A 15935-nucleotide genomic window follows, 5' to 3' on the forward strand; every position below is an offset into this window, starting at 1 on the left:
CAGAAGAACAACCAACACGAAATGGTAACATTTTGAGGAACTGCAACGTGGTTTGATCATGTAGCGCTCAGGGACTTTAAAGTGCATAGTTGCATGTCTCCCCTATGAGTCTTTGAAAATTTACCTGGAGGACAACTGAATGGCTGAAGAGGTCAATGACATGATAAAGAGTTTTTTTTCCACTTCTGGGTCAGTTTTGAATTTAGCCTAGGTCAGAAGTGACCAAAAACTGAAGCCATCCAAAAGCTATTACGCTGGCCTATACAAAATCAATTAGTAATTTAGACAAGATCACTAACACAACTGGGACACTTATTGGCAAACTAAGCAAAGAGATCAAGGACTTAATGGGCATAGAACCTAACAATCACTATGTCATGTCTAGAGTGTCTTTCAAGGACAAACTTGAGGTACAGTGATAGGATAGTGTATCATACCACTGCCTGTGTTAAACTCAAAGTTTCCTACATCAAGTTTCCTACTTTAAAAAGCAATCATGGTGGCGTTACTTGCTATAAAAGTCTTAAAGAATGGATCTTATTTAAGCTGCATTCCAAGGCTTACCTTTGCTATAAAGAGCTCTGTGCACCTTTGATGGCTTCTCCACATTAGAAGAAGCGGAAAATCCTGGAGGCAAGCGGATGTGAACCAATGTTAACATGGAGGGTCGAGCCATTGGATGCTTAAACGGGGATGTACTAAAATACATTCGCACACCTAGGCCAAAGGAAAAAGGAGATCACTCTTTGGCAATGGATTTTGTGTAAATATTATAAGTGCCTAGCAGTCACAGCACATTTGATGCAAGGCTTAATTCAGAAGCTTGTAAGAAATTCTATATAAATATTACTACATTCCTTTCTTGAAAATGATCCTTCTATCCAAGTCAAATGATTCTAATCCTGATCTGCCACTAGTTTTCTGTGTAACCTTTGATAAGCCACTCTCCCCCTATTTCCTCAACTGTAAAACAGCATAAATAGTTATATGGTAGGATCAAGTATTTATCAGATGTCTGAAGTGCTTTGAACATATGGAGCAATATACAAGAGACAGGTAAGGTTATTATAACTATTATATACAAATGTTCTAGTATGCCTGGGGGATAGACAACCTTGCAAAGAAAGATGCCTGTCAATTTTCCAAACCTAAGCAGGTCTTATTTACCAATAAGAGAAGGAGGAAATATTGATTTCTTACCAGCATGTGTGACTGCCAGCAACTGACAATCTATAGATTCTGAATTTTCAATCACTGCTATCTGAACAATAGGCTTAAAAACAGAACGGTCTATAGTCCTAAAAGAACAGAAAAAAGAGTGTACATAACTGACATCATGCAATAAACAAATCAGAGAATACACAACATTCTTCAAAAGTTTGGTAAAACAAAAAAATGAAACCGATCACCCAACAGAAAGTATTTCATATCACACTCTTCATATTACCTGGCAATGTTTCCAGCAGCAGAAACAACAGCATTCTGAGAAACAGAAGCAACTCTGGTCATTCCTTGACCATCTTGGCCCAGATCATAAACCTGTAATTTAATAACAGTTTAATAGTTTCAAAATTAAATCAGTGCACATAACTTTATCCCATCATGCAGTGAATCAGAGTTCTCAATTCTTCTATGGCCTCAAGCTTCCATGCACTAGAGAACTGAAGCAATAGTCCTTCCTAGTTTGCAATAGAAAAGATCATGGCCATAATATAGTGCAGAAGGGAAGGGAAATAAATGCAGGAAAAAAATCCTGGGGGAAATCCTTCATGTCCTTACTGACATATAGAGAATTCTAATGTACAAACATAGTTTTTCAGATGGGGTGGGTAAAAATAATGTATGCACATAAGAAAATCCAAATAGGACATTGAAAATATTCAGATACCTGTATCACTCCTTTTTCTGAACGAGTATATAGGATGTTTCGAGAATTGTCAATGGCAATTTGAACTATGGGATCTGCAAAAAAAGCATGTGAAAATAAAACTGGATTTGATGCAAACTAGTTAATACAGTAAAACTGATAGTACTGAAAGAGTAGATTTACTTTACAAGAGTACATTTGACTGAATCACTTATTAGAATGTACTCATACGGGACATTCCATTTACAATGGGCTCCTGCCCAGGAACAGATTTAAAAGTGACATATTAATACCTCACTGAAGTACAGTAGGACAATAGACTATCACTGTCTAATCCATTACAAAACAAGCATTTTAAATATTTGAAGAACAATTTCAAGTAAAAAGTTTTACTATACTGATTACAATATTATCACTCCAGTATGTAAACTTACCAAATTTATACCACAAAACAGAGACTGTAGCCACTATGGCCAACATTTTCAGACTTCAATACCTAAATCCATATCTAAATAAGAAACTTGATTTTCATAACTGCCAACCATTTGCTATTCCCATAGTTTTTAATTCAATTTTCAAGTGTGAAAATGTCTTGACCTGAGGTTTTTTATTTTATATTAACTTATAAACATTTCAGTTATTGATACTTTATCACCTACCATCCTCTGAGAATGTGAATTGCAGCAATGAAGGAACAAGGAAAGAAAGGGAGCTCTTTGAATGATTGATCTTTCTACACCGTTGACTAAACCAGCCTGCCTCAGCCTACAATTAAAAACATATAAAGCATTAAAACTAGCTAGGTAGTCATGTGACTTGCATGACGACACAATACATTGAATTTTCATGTACCCAATTTTAAAGGGACACTCCATTTTAAATGTAATTAAAAACAAACAAACAAAAAAAACAAACAATAACACAACAACAAAGTAAAAATTGTTTCAGAAACTTAGAAGCCTCTGAATTTCAAAGCCATTGTTTGTGGTTTTCTAATCACATTTTCCATTTTTACGGTGCGTGGGTATGGTTGTAATAGCTTTCTCTCTCCTGCAATGTGTCAAGGAGCCATCCAAACAAAGGAAACTGATAGGCTAATTGTTACAGCCACCTGCTGAATAGATCTTAAAATTAAGATTTTTACTTATTTGGACAGGGATTGACTTTTACAGGACATACCACAATGGGCCCATGACTTAGTTGGGGCTTCCAGGTGCTGATATAATGTAAATTAATAAAAAATAATGAATACTTTCTTCTGTTCATTGTAATAAAAAAATAAACAGCCTATAAAAGACTTAACCTAAGAGTGCTGCTTTAGAGACAAAGGACTGCGCTCAAGTCTGTAGATTGAGTTAGTGAAGTAAAATCAAATTCATGACAGCAGATCAAACGCCATCCCAGTCAACTTCTGGGTTTTATCAGTCTCCAATAATCAGGGCAGCTGCTCCCATTAAGGTGGTTTTGAAGGCAGAGAGAGGATGGTTGGAGACAGCAGCGTCTGTAGAAGCTGTTAGAAAGGAAAGCTCATGATGCACGCCCTTTGCGGAACAAACTTTTTTGCTCATTCCTCAAATAAATTAGCTTATCTAGCCTATCACAACTGTAGGTTGATAGCATTTCTGTATTAAGAGCTCAGCGCTATCACTCAAATAAACTAAGGCAGGAAACAGAATTATGGAAATGAGGTGACAAGATTGACAAACTGTAAAATTCTCAAAACCCCAACCCCATAACCAAGAACAAAAATACTTATGCACAAAGACTATATTCACCTGGTAAGCTACTTCATATAAACAGCCATCCTTTCCAGCCAAAAAGATACGGCCGTTTTCAGTGGAAGTTATGGTTAGAAGATAGGTATTATCAGTAGGGAGTGAATAGAGAGGATCTGGAAGCAGTTGCATTCCTCCAGACATGCTGTCATTGAGGGCTCCAGAACCTTAAATAAATCAAGAAAAAAAAACCCCATCATATCCGTTGAGTTTGCTTGTTTAAATACATGGTATTGTGATTTAGGACTACTTTAGAAAATCAGGAAACACTATAGTGAGACTGCAGCTTAGCGGACTGACAGTTTCTTTCTTTCTCTCTCTCTCCCTTCTTTTTTCTTTTTTTTTAAGTCACAAGTTTTGTTTACATTTTTCCTCTCTCGGAAGCTTATAATCAGTACTGTATGTTAAAATATTTTAAGACAATTATTACCTCAAAATCCTGACAAATCTGAACATAAGATTTCCCAGTTTGTCTATCAGAGACATGACATAACCTATTGAAAGAATTCTATTTAAGCCCCCTAATAGTCTTCTTCCCTCATAACTTTCTCAAAACCTCTCATTTATTTTTTCTACTTACACATTTCATGTGTAAAAATATACAGCACTGGGCTTGAGTTTTCTGTGGTTCTGAATCAAATGCCAAAGAGTGTGGCGTTTGCCAATAAGGGTACCTCTACACTGCATTTTGCACCAAGTGGGAACAAGCCTCCCAGATTGGGTTGACAGATCTGGGCCAGTGGGGTCCCATTAGTGCTCTAAAAATAGCTGTATAGACAGATCTTTGAAGTTGCAGCTCAGGCTAGAGCTCAGGCTTGAAACCATCACCTGCCCTAGGCTTCAGAGCCCAAGTCACAACTTCAAAGTGCTGTCTAGACAGCTATTTTTGGAGAGCATGTAAGAGCACCACTAGCTTGAGTCTGTCTACTAGTCTGGAAGGCATGCTCCCGCTTGCCCCAAAATGCTGTGTAGATATACCCTAAGACACATTAAAAACTGATGCAGTTCACAAGCTGCTCCTCTCCCAAAACAATACTTGATTACTGGGAACAGTTAACAGTCAGACAATCTTTAAAAAGAACTAAAAGGTGGGTAACAGAGTAGAATACTTCTCCGAATCTCTTGCGGGTATAGAATACTGTATCCTATGTGAAAAGGATGCTATAGAGTTCTCTCACTCTGGATGCAGAAAGCCACAGAACTTAGGAAGAGCCCCTCTGCATGCAGCTTAATATTTTTTAAATTACAAGACTAGTAATAAATTAATGTTGTGTGGCAATTAACTCGCAACTGAGAATATTATCCTAGAAATTTATATTTACTTGGGGTGCAAGAGATAATTACCTGCTTGCAAATTAGCATAGCTAAGTCCTAGAATCACTATATCCACAGGAGTGGCCAGAACCAGTAGGTATCGTACATGAGGCTGGAAAATACCTAAGAAAAGAAGAAAAGTTAGAACTTAGTATGAATTTGGTGTGCTGGCCTTGAACTAAGATCAACCTCTTCCCTGCATGAAGGGTAGAAATTTACAATGGTCCGAGGGTTAGTCATATTGAAGGTATGACAGCCTGTGAAGCTCCAGTATTAGAAAACTATACTAAACACTCAGATGCCCAGTTTTCCAATGCTATATCTCATTCTATTCCAGCTCTGACAAGTCATGAAACATTGGATCTTAAAATGATATTCTTATTACTATCTTCTTTTCACCTCCAATCCTACCCCCTTCCTCCAACTTTGTGTCCAATCTAATGTAAGCAGCTGCGACCAAAAGAACTACTACAGCTAGAAATCAATATTTCATGCCAGCTCAAAGCAAGTCAGAATTCCTAGTTTTCAAACAGTATAAAATATTAGATTCTAATGTAACAATAATTATAAGATCTCTAACGTACATGACTACCTCATTACTTGTGACTTGTAAATCCTTCAATAATGCCTCTAGTTTAGTAATTTTTTTTTACAGTGTTCAGCAGCTACATAATTTTGTTCACTGTCATGCATTTTTTATTACCTGTCTTTGGCTTCACAAGACCCACAGCAAGAATAGTTTCACTTAGACCATCGAAATAAGCAAGGTCTCCCCTGTCAAAAAATGAAAAAAAATTACATCAAAGCACAACAGAAAAGACTTTCAATATCCAAAAATTTCTAAATATACAGAATCTGAAACTTTTAAATTCTTCTGTTACTATTTAACAATTGGACCGCATCGCCTGCATTTTTTTCTTAGTGTGGAACCAAGACCATTAGAATGGAACTGACAGAAAAAAGTCATCATAATAGCTATGTAACCAATCCTCTGTTTGGAATGAAGTAGCCATTTATGGTTTAAGCTTCACATTTGAAATCCAATTGTATTTTTAATTCTCAGTTCCTTGTCTATTCACACGGTCTATTTTGTAGTCTACAGTACTCCCAAAGTTAGTCTAGATATAGCGCAACATGAGAAAAGGATTCACTGCACTATTCACAACCAACTTACTTTCTTTCCGATAAAATTTGCTAAAGCAAATTTAATTTATTGTGGAGAAAAAAATCTATATATAAAAACCCACCTGTAATACTGTGAAGTTAGTATTAACTAATACTGTGTAAAGCACAAGTCTCATTTAAATCTCCCTTAGAAGTGTAATAATTCTGAAGAAATAACCTGCTGTTACAGAAAATAAGTTATACTATAGAGACACATAAGGAACACAAACCCATGCACTGAATGGGTATCACAAGCTTCTCTCCCTGAGCCGTTCAAAAAGCTATGAATTTATCATCATAGTTTTATGAATCTTTAAATCATAAGTCAGGTATGATATTTATATTCATAATAAATTTAAATCATAAAGCTTTGATATACCTTCATCATTCAAAAATCACATTATAAACATAAAAATAGCTGAATGTGGGAGCATGGTTGCCTACTACATATATATTAATACACCATAATGCACGGACTAAACCTAGTCAGCCAAGTTAATACAGAGTCTAAAATAAAAACGTTCCTCTTAAAAATTTTGAACTCAAGCTCAATATAAATACACCGACAACTTTAGGAGGGTAGAGAAGCCTAATACTAAAAGTATGCATTTTCCTTACCCACCTCTGATCCCCTCCGCACAAAAAAAATCAAGAACCTGAAATGATCAAGGTACCTTAAAATGATAAGTACACTTCTGTGCTAAAACAAATCACTCCCTTTATAACCATCACTTAATTCAGATTTAACACCATATATAACTGTAGAAATTTGTTTTCTACATACCCATCTTCATAATTCCACATAAAAATGTCACTGTCAATGGTCAACCATGCCCTGCTAATATCTGGAAACACTCCCATCATACAATTACATTGCATATCTGAAATACCACAGATGTAAGGAATAACGTACTCAAGCTTGCCAAGACAAAATCCCCATCAGGCTATTTTAAAGTTGTAAGAATATGCACAGATACTATTTAAAGAAGTTCTGTATGTGTACGAGAAGCTGACATATTTTGACAAGTGTGAAAAAATAAAAGAAAACTACCTTTAAAAGAAATCAGATATAGATGTTAGGAGGACAATTTCCTTGGTATTAACTGTGCACCTCCCAAAGTTATGACATCATACTGCAGTTTTCTCTGCCCTGCTTTGTTTTGAAGATATTGCACATTAGACACATGGGGCATACTCACTATTTCCTGCAAGTAAGTACCAGTAATACCAATGGAAGTTCCACCTGTGCATCATAAATAGACTACGCTCCATGCTGGGCAAACCAATAACTACCACTGTTGATGCTTGCGCAGAATCAAATGTTCTCTCCTCAGACACGTTTTTATACAGTTGGTTTAAAAAAAAAAAAAAAAAAAAGGTACCATTTTGTATCCCAAATGAGCATTACAACTGAACAATCCATGAAAAGCAATTATGACTGTTTTCACTTTCAAGGTCTTTCATGGCTTATCTCCATCCTACCTATCATCAATGATGCCAGCCTCCATTGCCACTCTGTTGAATTTTCAAAATAAGCAATTTTGTGCTTACTCCCATGCTGCCCCTCATGCTTGGGGAGGAGTTCTACATAAATGTCTGCAAAGTGACATCATTTTTCACCTTCAAATCCTTAAAACTCTGCTTTGCTGTGCTGATGCCTACAAAATGCTTGATAGCAGTTAGGCTACTGGTTTGTTGAGACTGCTGCATATCATGCTGACTAATACATATATACACACAAACCAAAATCTGAAATGGTGCCCCCAGTGAACCAGGAGTGGTTAGAGAGCTGTGGGATGGCCCTGGGCTCTGGCAAGACGTAGCCCCTGTGCGACAGCACGGAGCCAGCCTTGAGCCGTAGGCCGAGTGTCATGTGTCACGAGCTGCAGCAGCAGAAGTAAGTAACATCCAAAAATATTTAAATAAATGGTATTCTATTATTTTTTTAACAGTGCAATTAAAACTGTGATTAATCACAGCTATTTTTTAATCTTGCAATTAATTTTTTTAAACGTTTGACAGCCCTAAAAAATATGCATCCCATGCAAGCAACACTTAGTTATTCCACTTGATTTTGAAAGTATTTTATTTTTACCTCTAACATATGCAGACCCCTTTAATTTAAACGTACGAAGATTGTTATGACAAACGTACCCAACTGTCATTAAGCATCAAAATTACAACATGTAGCTGCTGACTGTTGAAGCAACTTCGCCTAGATGGACCCCTTCAACTTCCTGGGAGCCATATGGACCCGTGTGGGTATGTGCAGGATAGGGGTCTATCCAGGGGAAGCTGCTTGAAGGATCAGAGCCAAAGTGATTATGAAATAACAAAAATCCATTTTTTAACATTATACACACAAAGTAACATGCTATTTTTATTAGGATACGTCCAAATTGCTCCACTAGCTCAGGGGGAAGCGGGACTCTGCGGATTGAACTGATCTCTGGAAGATTGGGTATTGAGAGCAAACCAGGTCCTTGCAAAGGATAATCCATATCTGACATACCAGAAACTGTAGGACTACCTGCAATGAAAAATAAAAATACACTTTACTTTAAAGTTTCATATGAAAAACAAGTTGTCAGCCAAAAAATAACACCTAATTGGTACTTTTCTTCAATTATCCTTAAGAGATTTCCCCTGCCCCAATATTTGAATTAGCAAGCACTCATCTCTGTTAAACCTGAATTAGATTACTTTATATCCTTTCAATTTTGATTGATTATTTCAGATAAATGGACGAACTACAAAGTCCTCAAACCACAGGGAAGAACTAAACTAATCTTTTAGTCCCTGATCCTTCAAAGACTTAGAAACGTGTTTAATTTTAAGCATACAAGTAGTATTAAACATGAGTTAATCATGTACATAAATGTTTATAGGATCAGGACATTATACTGTAAATCTAAAACCTAAATAAGACATGAGCAAAAGCAAAATTTACAACAAACAATAAATAAATAATACACAAATGATACAAGTGCACTAAGAGTAACACAGCTCACTCAAAATATTTATGAAGTATTTTTAAACGAGGGACTTTCATAATTTCAAGAGTATTTGTTTAAAGCCATATCTGTAATAAAAACTTTAAATAAAGAAAACAAATAAAACATCCAGTGCACCCCTAAAACTGGCTGATAGGCTCTCAAAATCTAATTACATCTCTACCCCAATATAACGCGACCCGCTACAACACGAATTCGGATATAACACGATAAAGCAGTGCTCCGGGGAGGCGGGGCTGCGCACTCTGGTGGATCAAAGCAAGTTCGATATAAAGTGGTTTCACCTATAATGTGGTAAGATTTTTTGGCTCCCGAGGACAGCGTTATATCGAGATAGAGGTGAATTTTCATTTTAGAATTGTTGTTTCATATTCTATATTCATGAAATAAGTTTTCAAAACTGTACTCTTTATTTGAGGAAAAAAAGAGAACAAGATATGTAATCTGTCCCTGCATAAAAAGCTGCAAGATTGGAGCCTTTTTTTTGTTGACTTACCCTCTTTGGATGCATTAATCCCTTTTTTACTAGAGTCAACCCCAATGCCATCGCTCACTATAGGATCATTTAAAATGATAGGTACTTTAACTTAAGTAACTTATGCATAAGCAAGGTGTTCCTGACAAGGGAGAAACATACATAACCCATCAAAGATGACTGAACTGACTCATGTAATGAAAGGAGGCAAATTCTCAGTATACATGAAATATGGGCAATAAACTTTAAGGCAAACTGTAGGAATTATTTGGCAATTTGGTAGTGTCAGTGTTAGCCCTACTCCCCTGTGGACACTCACAGCTTGTCTACACTACCAGCTGGATCACACTGATCCAGCGGAGATCGATTTATCAGGTCTAGTATAGATGTGATACATTGACTGCCAATCGCTCTAGCATCTACTCTGGTACTTTACCTCAACGAATCGTGTAAGGCGAATTGACAAGAGAGCGTCAACACACTGAGGTGAAGACACCACAGTAGGTAGATCTAACGACGTCGACCTCAGCTATGTTTTTTATGTAGCTGAAGTTACATAACTTAGATCGATCCCCCACCCATAGTATAGACCAGCCCTAAAGCACCTCATAAATCAGGGTATATCTACAATGCAATACAACGTCCTCTGCTGACCCGTGACAGCTGACTTGGGCTGTCCATGTTCAGGCTCCAGCTCTGACACCACGCAAGATCCCAGCCCAAATATCTACACCGCAATTTTACAGCCCTGAAGCCCAAGCGCTGCAAGCCATGGGTGTTTCATTGCAGTGTAGACATAACCTCAGAGACGCCTCACTGGAACCAGGATTCTGGAGTGCATAAAAAACCAACCTTCCACATAAACTTCCTCATGGATACACTTTACAAAAACTAGACAAGCCATTTAAAACACAAACTTTGCCTCTCTACAAAGGAAAAAAGACACTAAATTATCTAAACTACTGCATGCCACAAGGAGCCACAACAGTAGTTCCCTTAACCCACTCAACAATATTGTTAATCTTTCCAGCTATACTCTTAGCCCAGCAGAAGTCTGTTCTATCTCGAGGCCTCTCCTTTTGTCCTTCCAGACCCACGAACATGATACAGTTTTACGGTGACCTAGAATCCTACTTTCGATGTCTCTGACTCAAAGAATATTTCCAACATACCTCTGAACAGCATACTAACCCACAGAATCCTCCCTACCAGCACTCCAAAACAAATGGATTCTGCGCGGACTCCTCCAGATGGTCAAAACAACAGACTAGACTTCTACACAGATTGCTTCCGTCAACATGCAAAGGCTGAAATTGTGGAAAAGCAACATCACTTGCCCCATAACCTCAGCCATGCTGAACACAATGCCATCTACAGCCTCAGGAACAACTCTGACATCATAATCAAAAAGGCTGACAAACGATGTGCTGTCGTCATCATGAATAAATTGGAATATGATCAAGAAGCTGCTAGACAGCTCTCTAATACCACATTCTACAGGCCATTATCCTCTGATCCCACTGAGGATTACCTAAAGAAACTACACCATCTGCTAAAAAAACTCCATGACAAAGCACAGGAACAAATCTGTACAGACATATGCCCAGAACCCTGACCAGGGGTATTCTATTTGCTACCCAAGATCCATAAACCTGGAAATCCTGGACACCCCAACATCTCAGGCATTTGCACTCCAACATCAGGATTGTCAGACTATGTGGACTTTCTCCTCAGGCCCTACGCTACCAGCACTCCCAGCTATCTTCGAGACACCACTGACTTCCTGAGGAAACTACAATCCACTGGCCACTATGGATGTAGAAGTCCTCTACACCAATATTCCACACAAAGATGGACTACAAGCTATCAGGAACAGTATCCCCGATAATATCACAGCTAGTCTGATGGGTGAACTTTGTCCTCACCCACAACTATTTCACATTTGGGGACAATATATACCTTCAAGTCAGCGGCACTGCTATGGGTACCCGCATGGCCCCACAGTATGCCAACATTTTTATGGCTGACTTAGAACAACGTTTCCTTAGCTCTCATGCCCCAACGCTCCTACTCTACTTGCGCTACATTGATGACATCTTCATCATCTGGACCCATGGAAAAGAAGCCCTTGAGGAATTCCACCACGATTTCAATAATTTCCATCTCACCATCAACCTCAGCCTAGATCAATCCACACAAGCAGTCCATTTCCTGGACACTACTATGCTAATAAACGATGGTCACATAAATACCACCCTATACCGGAAACCTACTGACTGCTATACTTACCTACATGCCTTCAGCTTCTATCCAGGACACACCACACAATCCATTGTCTACAGCCAAGCTTTAAGATACAACCACATTTGCTCCAATCCCTCAGATAGAGACAAGCACCTACAAGATCTCTGTCAAGCATTCTGAAAACTACAATACCCACCTGCTGAAGTGAAAAAACAGACTGACAGAGCCAGACGAATACCCAGAAGTGACCTCCTACAAGACAGGCCCAACAAAGAAAATAACAGAACACCACTAGCTGTCACCTTCAGCCCCCAACTAAAACCTCTCCAGTGCATCATCAAAGATCTACAACCCATCCTGAAAGATGATCGCTCACTCTCACAGATCTTGGGAGACAGATCTGTCCTCCCTTACAGACAACACCTCAACCTGAAGCAAATACTCACCAGCAACCACACAACAAAAACATTAACCCAGGAACCTATTCTTGCAACAAAGTCTTATGTCAACTCTGTTCACATATCTATTCAAGTGACATTATCATAGGACCTAATCACATCAGCCATGTCATCACGGGCTCATTCACCTGCACATCTACCACGTGATATATGTCATGTGTCAACAATGCCTCTCTGCCATGGACATTGGCCAAACCGGACAGTCCCTATGCAAAAGAATAAATGGACACAAATCAGATGTCAAATATTATAAAATTAAAAAACCAGTAGAACACTTTAACCTATCTGGTCACTCAATAACAGACCTAAGGATGGCAATTTTGCAACAGAAAAGCTTCAAAAACAGACTCCAAGGAGAAACTGCTGAACTTGAATTGATATGCAAACTAGATACAATCAACTTAGGCTTGAATAGAGACTGGGAATGACTGAGCCCTTACAAACATTGAAACTAGCTCCCCTTGTAAGTATTCTCACACTTCTTATCAAACTGTTTGTACAGGGCTATCTTGATTATCACTTCAAAAGTTTTTTCTCTTACTTAATTGATCTCTCAGAGTTGGTACAACAACGTCCACCTTTTCATGCTCTCTGTATGTGTGTGTGTGTATATATATATATATATATATATATATATATATATATATATATATATCTCCTCACTATATGTTCCATTCTATGCATCCGAAGAAGTGGGCTGTAGCCCATAAAAGCTTATGCTCAAATAAATATGCTAGTTTCTAAGTTGCCACAAATACTCCTGTTCTTTTTGCACCTACAGACTAACACAGCTGCTACTCTGAAAACTAGGGACTAGAGCTGCCAGTGTCCCATGAGCTGCTGTTTTGGCTGGGACGTGACGGCCTGTGGCGCAGCAGAGGCACAGTACAGGGCGCTCTGGCACTGCTGCCCGCAGAGGGTCCCCCGAGCAGCCATCCCTGTAGGGAAGGTAGATGTAGCGCACGGGTCCCCGTGTGGCCACCAGGACTCGGGGGCATGAGCCGTGTGCGCCCGACCCGGCTGGGGAGAATCACAAGAGGCGGAGGAAGCTCAGAGCTGCGGACCAGATCGGTGCCCGGGCCCATATGGATCCTCACCGGGCGCCGGCACAGCCAGCAACTCGGACAGGTCCGGGTAGCAGCGATCATCCTGGATCTGCCGGTCGATGATGCGGCCTGCGTTCTCCAGCGCCTCCTGCAAGGCCGGGGCAGCCGGGCTCATCGCCACAGGCATAGCGATAGCGCCCGCAAAGAGACAGGACCGCGCCAAACCCCAACAGCCACTGCGCCTGAGCGTGTGACGCACTTCCGCTTCACGGCCAGTCACTTCCGGCCAAGGACGTCCGGCAGCAGGAAAGGGTTAAGTTTAAATTGGCGGTCGCTGCGCGGAGTCGGTAGGGGAGAAGATCTGGCGATGGACACAGAGGAGATCGTTGGGGCAGGGGCGCTGGCGGCTGAGGCGTCTCGTGAGTGAAAGGGGGAGGGGAGGATGGAGAACAGGACCAGTGTTCCAAGAACCCGGCGGGGAGGAGCGTCCCGCGCCTGCTCGCAGCTGGTCTTGGGCGCTCGCATCTCGACTGCAGAGCGGAGCTCGGTAACCCCTGGGCTTTTGGGTCGGGCCGGGCTGTGCGCCGAGGTGACGGAATAAAAGAGCTAGGTTGCTCCTCTGAGGGCTGGGCTTAGGGAGCCAGCCCGCGCAGCGTCTCCGCAAGTGACCGCCACCCCCCCATTAGTGCCAAAGTCACTAGCAATGCCCGGCTCTTAGATGGGCCGAATCTTCTCAGCCAGCTTGTGACCTAACTCCCGATACTCTGCTGCGCCCAGGCTATGTCTCCGCGACAAACTCTCCTGCTGTGTTAACATACAGTCCTGGGCCCCTCACTAGACCTACATCCTTCCCTGTTCCTCACAAACAGATGCACAACCTGCTCTCAGGCAGAACGTTAAGATATGTTCCATGAAGGCAGGTATCATATTAGCCTATTACAGGGGTAGGCAACCTATGGCATGTGAGCTAAAGGCAGCACTTGAGCTGATTCTCAGTAGCACTCACACTGTCTGGGTCCTGGCCACCAGTGCGAGGGGCTCTGCATTTTAATTTAGTTTTAAATGAAGCTTCTTAAACATTTTAAAAACCTTTATTTATTTTACATACAACAATAGTTTAGTTATATAAGAGACTTATTGAAAGAAACAGTCTGAAAATGTTAAAATATATTACTGGCATGTGAAACCTTAAATTAGAGTGAATAAATGAAGACACGGCACACCACTGCTGAAAAGTTACTGACCCCTGGTCTATCAAGTACAAATAACATATTACAAAGTATGAGACTAGAGTTTTTAAGACTGCAATGTGGGCCAACATCTCTATTATGTGTGTTACTGTAGCTCCTAGATTGGAACCCTGTTGTGCTAGGGACTCTGCATACACACAGTAAGAGAGAGTCTCTGCATTGAAGAACAGCCTAAAGAGCTAAGACAAAGGGTACAGGAAAGGACATCTTATCCCCTGTGTTATACATGAACAAATTAAGGGCTTGTCTATGCTGGCACTTTACAGCACTGCAACTTTCTTGCTCAGAAGTGTGAAAAAACACACCCTTGAGTGCTGCAAGTTTCAGCACTAACGTGATAGTATAGACTGCACCAGCTTTGGGATCTATGCCCCTTGTAGGGGTGTTTTTTTAAAGAGAGCTCTCCCAGTGCTTTGCTGTGACTACTCAAACCATGTTAAAGTGCTGCCAGGGAAGATATGCCCTAAGGCACTGAAAAATTAAGAGACTTGTTCAAGGTCATATGTGATGTCTGTGGCAGAACTAGGAAGTCACAAGTTAATGCCTTAACTGCAAGACTATCCTTTCCTTAAGTAGAAGATGATAAATGGGAAAAACAAAGAGCTATGAAGCTGCTAGACTGTTACCAAATGACGTGCAAACCAATTAAATAAAGAAGTTAATAATAAAGACTAGGATTTTCAACAAAGCCTAAGGGAGCTAGGTGCTATCGTAATTGGGCCTACAAATTTATCCTAATTGTAAGCAAAATTATAAAGTGACAGAAAGCTTTTTAAAAAAACCAGTAACTTATAATAAATTTTGATCAGAAAAAGTGCAAAAGAGAGACTAAATAAGTCCAAACAAAAAGGCTCACTGATATAATTGAAGGGCTATTAAGTTAGGAATGGGAAAGAAAGAAAGAGTGAGACAAGAAATGAATGAACCAAAACTGGTGTCATAACATTTCTTCCCAGATCTGGACCTTAGCGTCCAAAATATGGGTGTTAGCATGAAAACCTCCAAGCTTAGTTACCAGCTTGGACCTGGTAATTGCTGCCACCAGCTAGGAATTATACAGTGCCTAGCTCACTGTGGTCCCCCAAAACCTTCCCTGGGGGACCCCCAGGCTCAGATGCCTTGAGTCTTACAACAAAGGGAAATAACCCCTTCCCCTTGTTTCCTTGTTACTTCCTCCCAGGCTCCCCTCCCTGGATGACCTTAGGATATTCCCTGCTTCCAGTCCTGGAAACACAAGTACTGAGAGATCTAATCTCTCTTCCCCCTCACCCTGAGGGTATGCAAAGTCAGGCTTAGTAAATCTAACACAAAGAGATTTTCCCCCTGAC

At 40.0% G+C, this 15935-nt stretch overlaps 2 protein-coding genes across 4 annotated transcripts in view; one reads left to right on the forward strand and one right to left on the reverse strand.

Moving 5' to 3' along the window:
* NUP155 (nucleoporin 155) overlaps positions 1-13588 on the reverse strand; it is a 59563-nt gene extending 45975 nt beyond the window's left edge. For both annotated transcript variants that reach the window (XM_050943770.1, XM_050943771.1), the window contains exons 1-11: positions 13409-13588; positions 8513-8650; positions 6905-7001; positions 5660-5730; positions 4987-5079; positions 3643-3809; positions 2527-2632; positions 1889-1962; positions 1448-1539; positions 1201-1298; positions 565-717 (exon numbers count right to left, since the gene is read on the reverse strand). In XM_050943770.1, coding sequence (XP_050799727.1) covers positions 565-717; positions 1201-1298; positions 1448-1539; positions 1889-1962; positions 2527-2632; positions 3643-3809; positions 4987-5079; positions 5660-5730; positions 6905-7001; positions 8513-8650; positions 13409-13544 — 1225 coding nt within the window. In that variant the 5' untranslated portion in view covers positions 13545-13588. The remainder of the gene's footprint in view (positions 1-564; positions 718-1200; positions 1299-1447; positions 1540-1888; positions 1963-2526; positions 2633-3642; positions 3810-4986; positions 5080-5659; positions 5731-6904; positions 7002-8512; positions 8651-13408) is intronic.
* Positions 13589-13632: 44 nt separating this feature from the next.
* Positions 13633-15935, forward strand: part of WDR70 (WD repeat domain 70) — a 265622-nt gene continuing 263319 nt past the window's right edge. The window contains exon 1 of one of the 2 annotated variants that reach the window (XM_050943791.1): positions 13633-13776. In XM_050943791.1, the coding sequence (XP_050799748.1) occupies positions 13725-13776 (52 nt within the window). In that variant the 5' untranslated portion in view covers positions 13633-13724. The remainder of the gene's footprint in view (positions 13777-15935) is intronic. The other variant, XM_050943792.1, reaches the window with a different exon arrangement.

The sequence above is a fragment of the Gopherus flavomarginatus genome, chromosome 3 (assembly GCF_025201925.1).
Source record: "Gopherus flavomarginatus isolate rGopFla2 chromosome 3, rGopFla2.mat.asm, whole genome shotgun sequence".
Classification (NCBI taxonomy): Eukaryota; Metazoa; Chordata; order Testudines; family Testudinidae; genus Gopherus; species Gopherus flavomarginatus.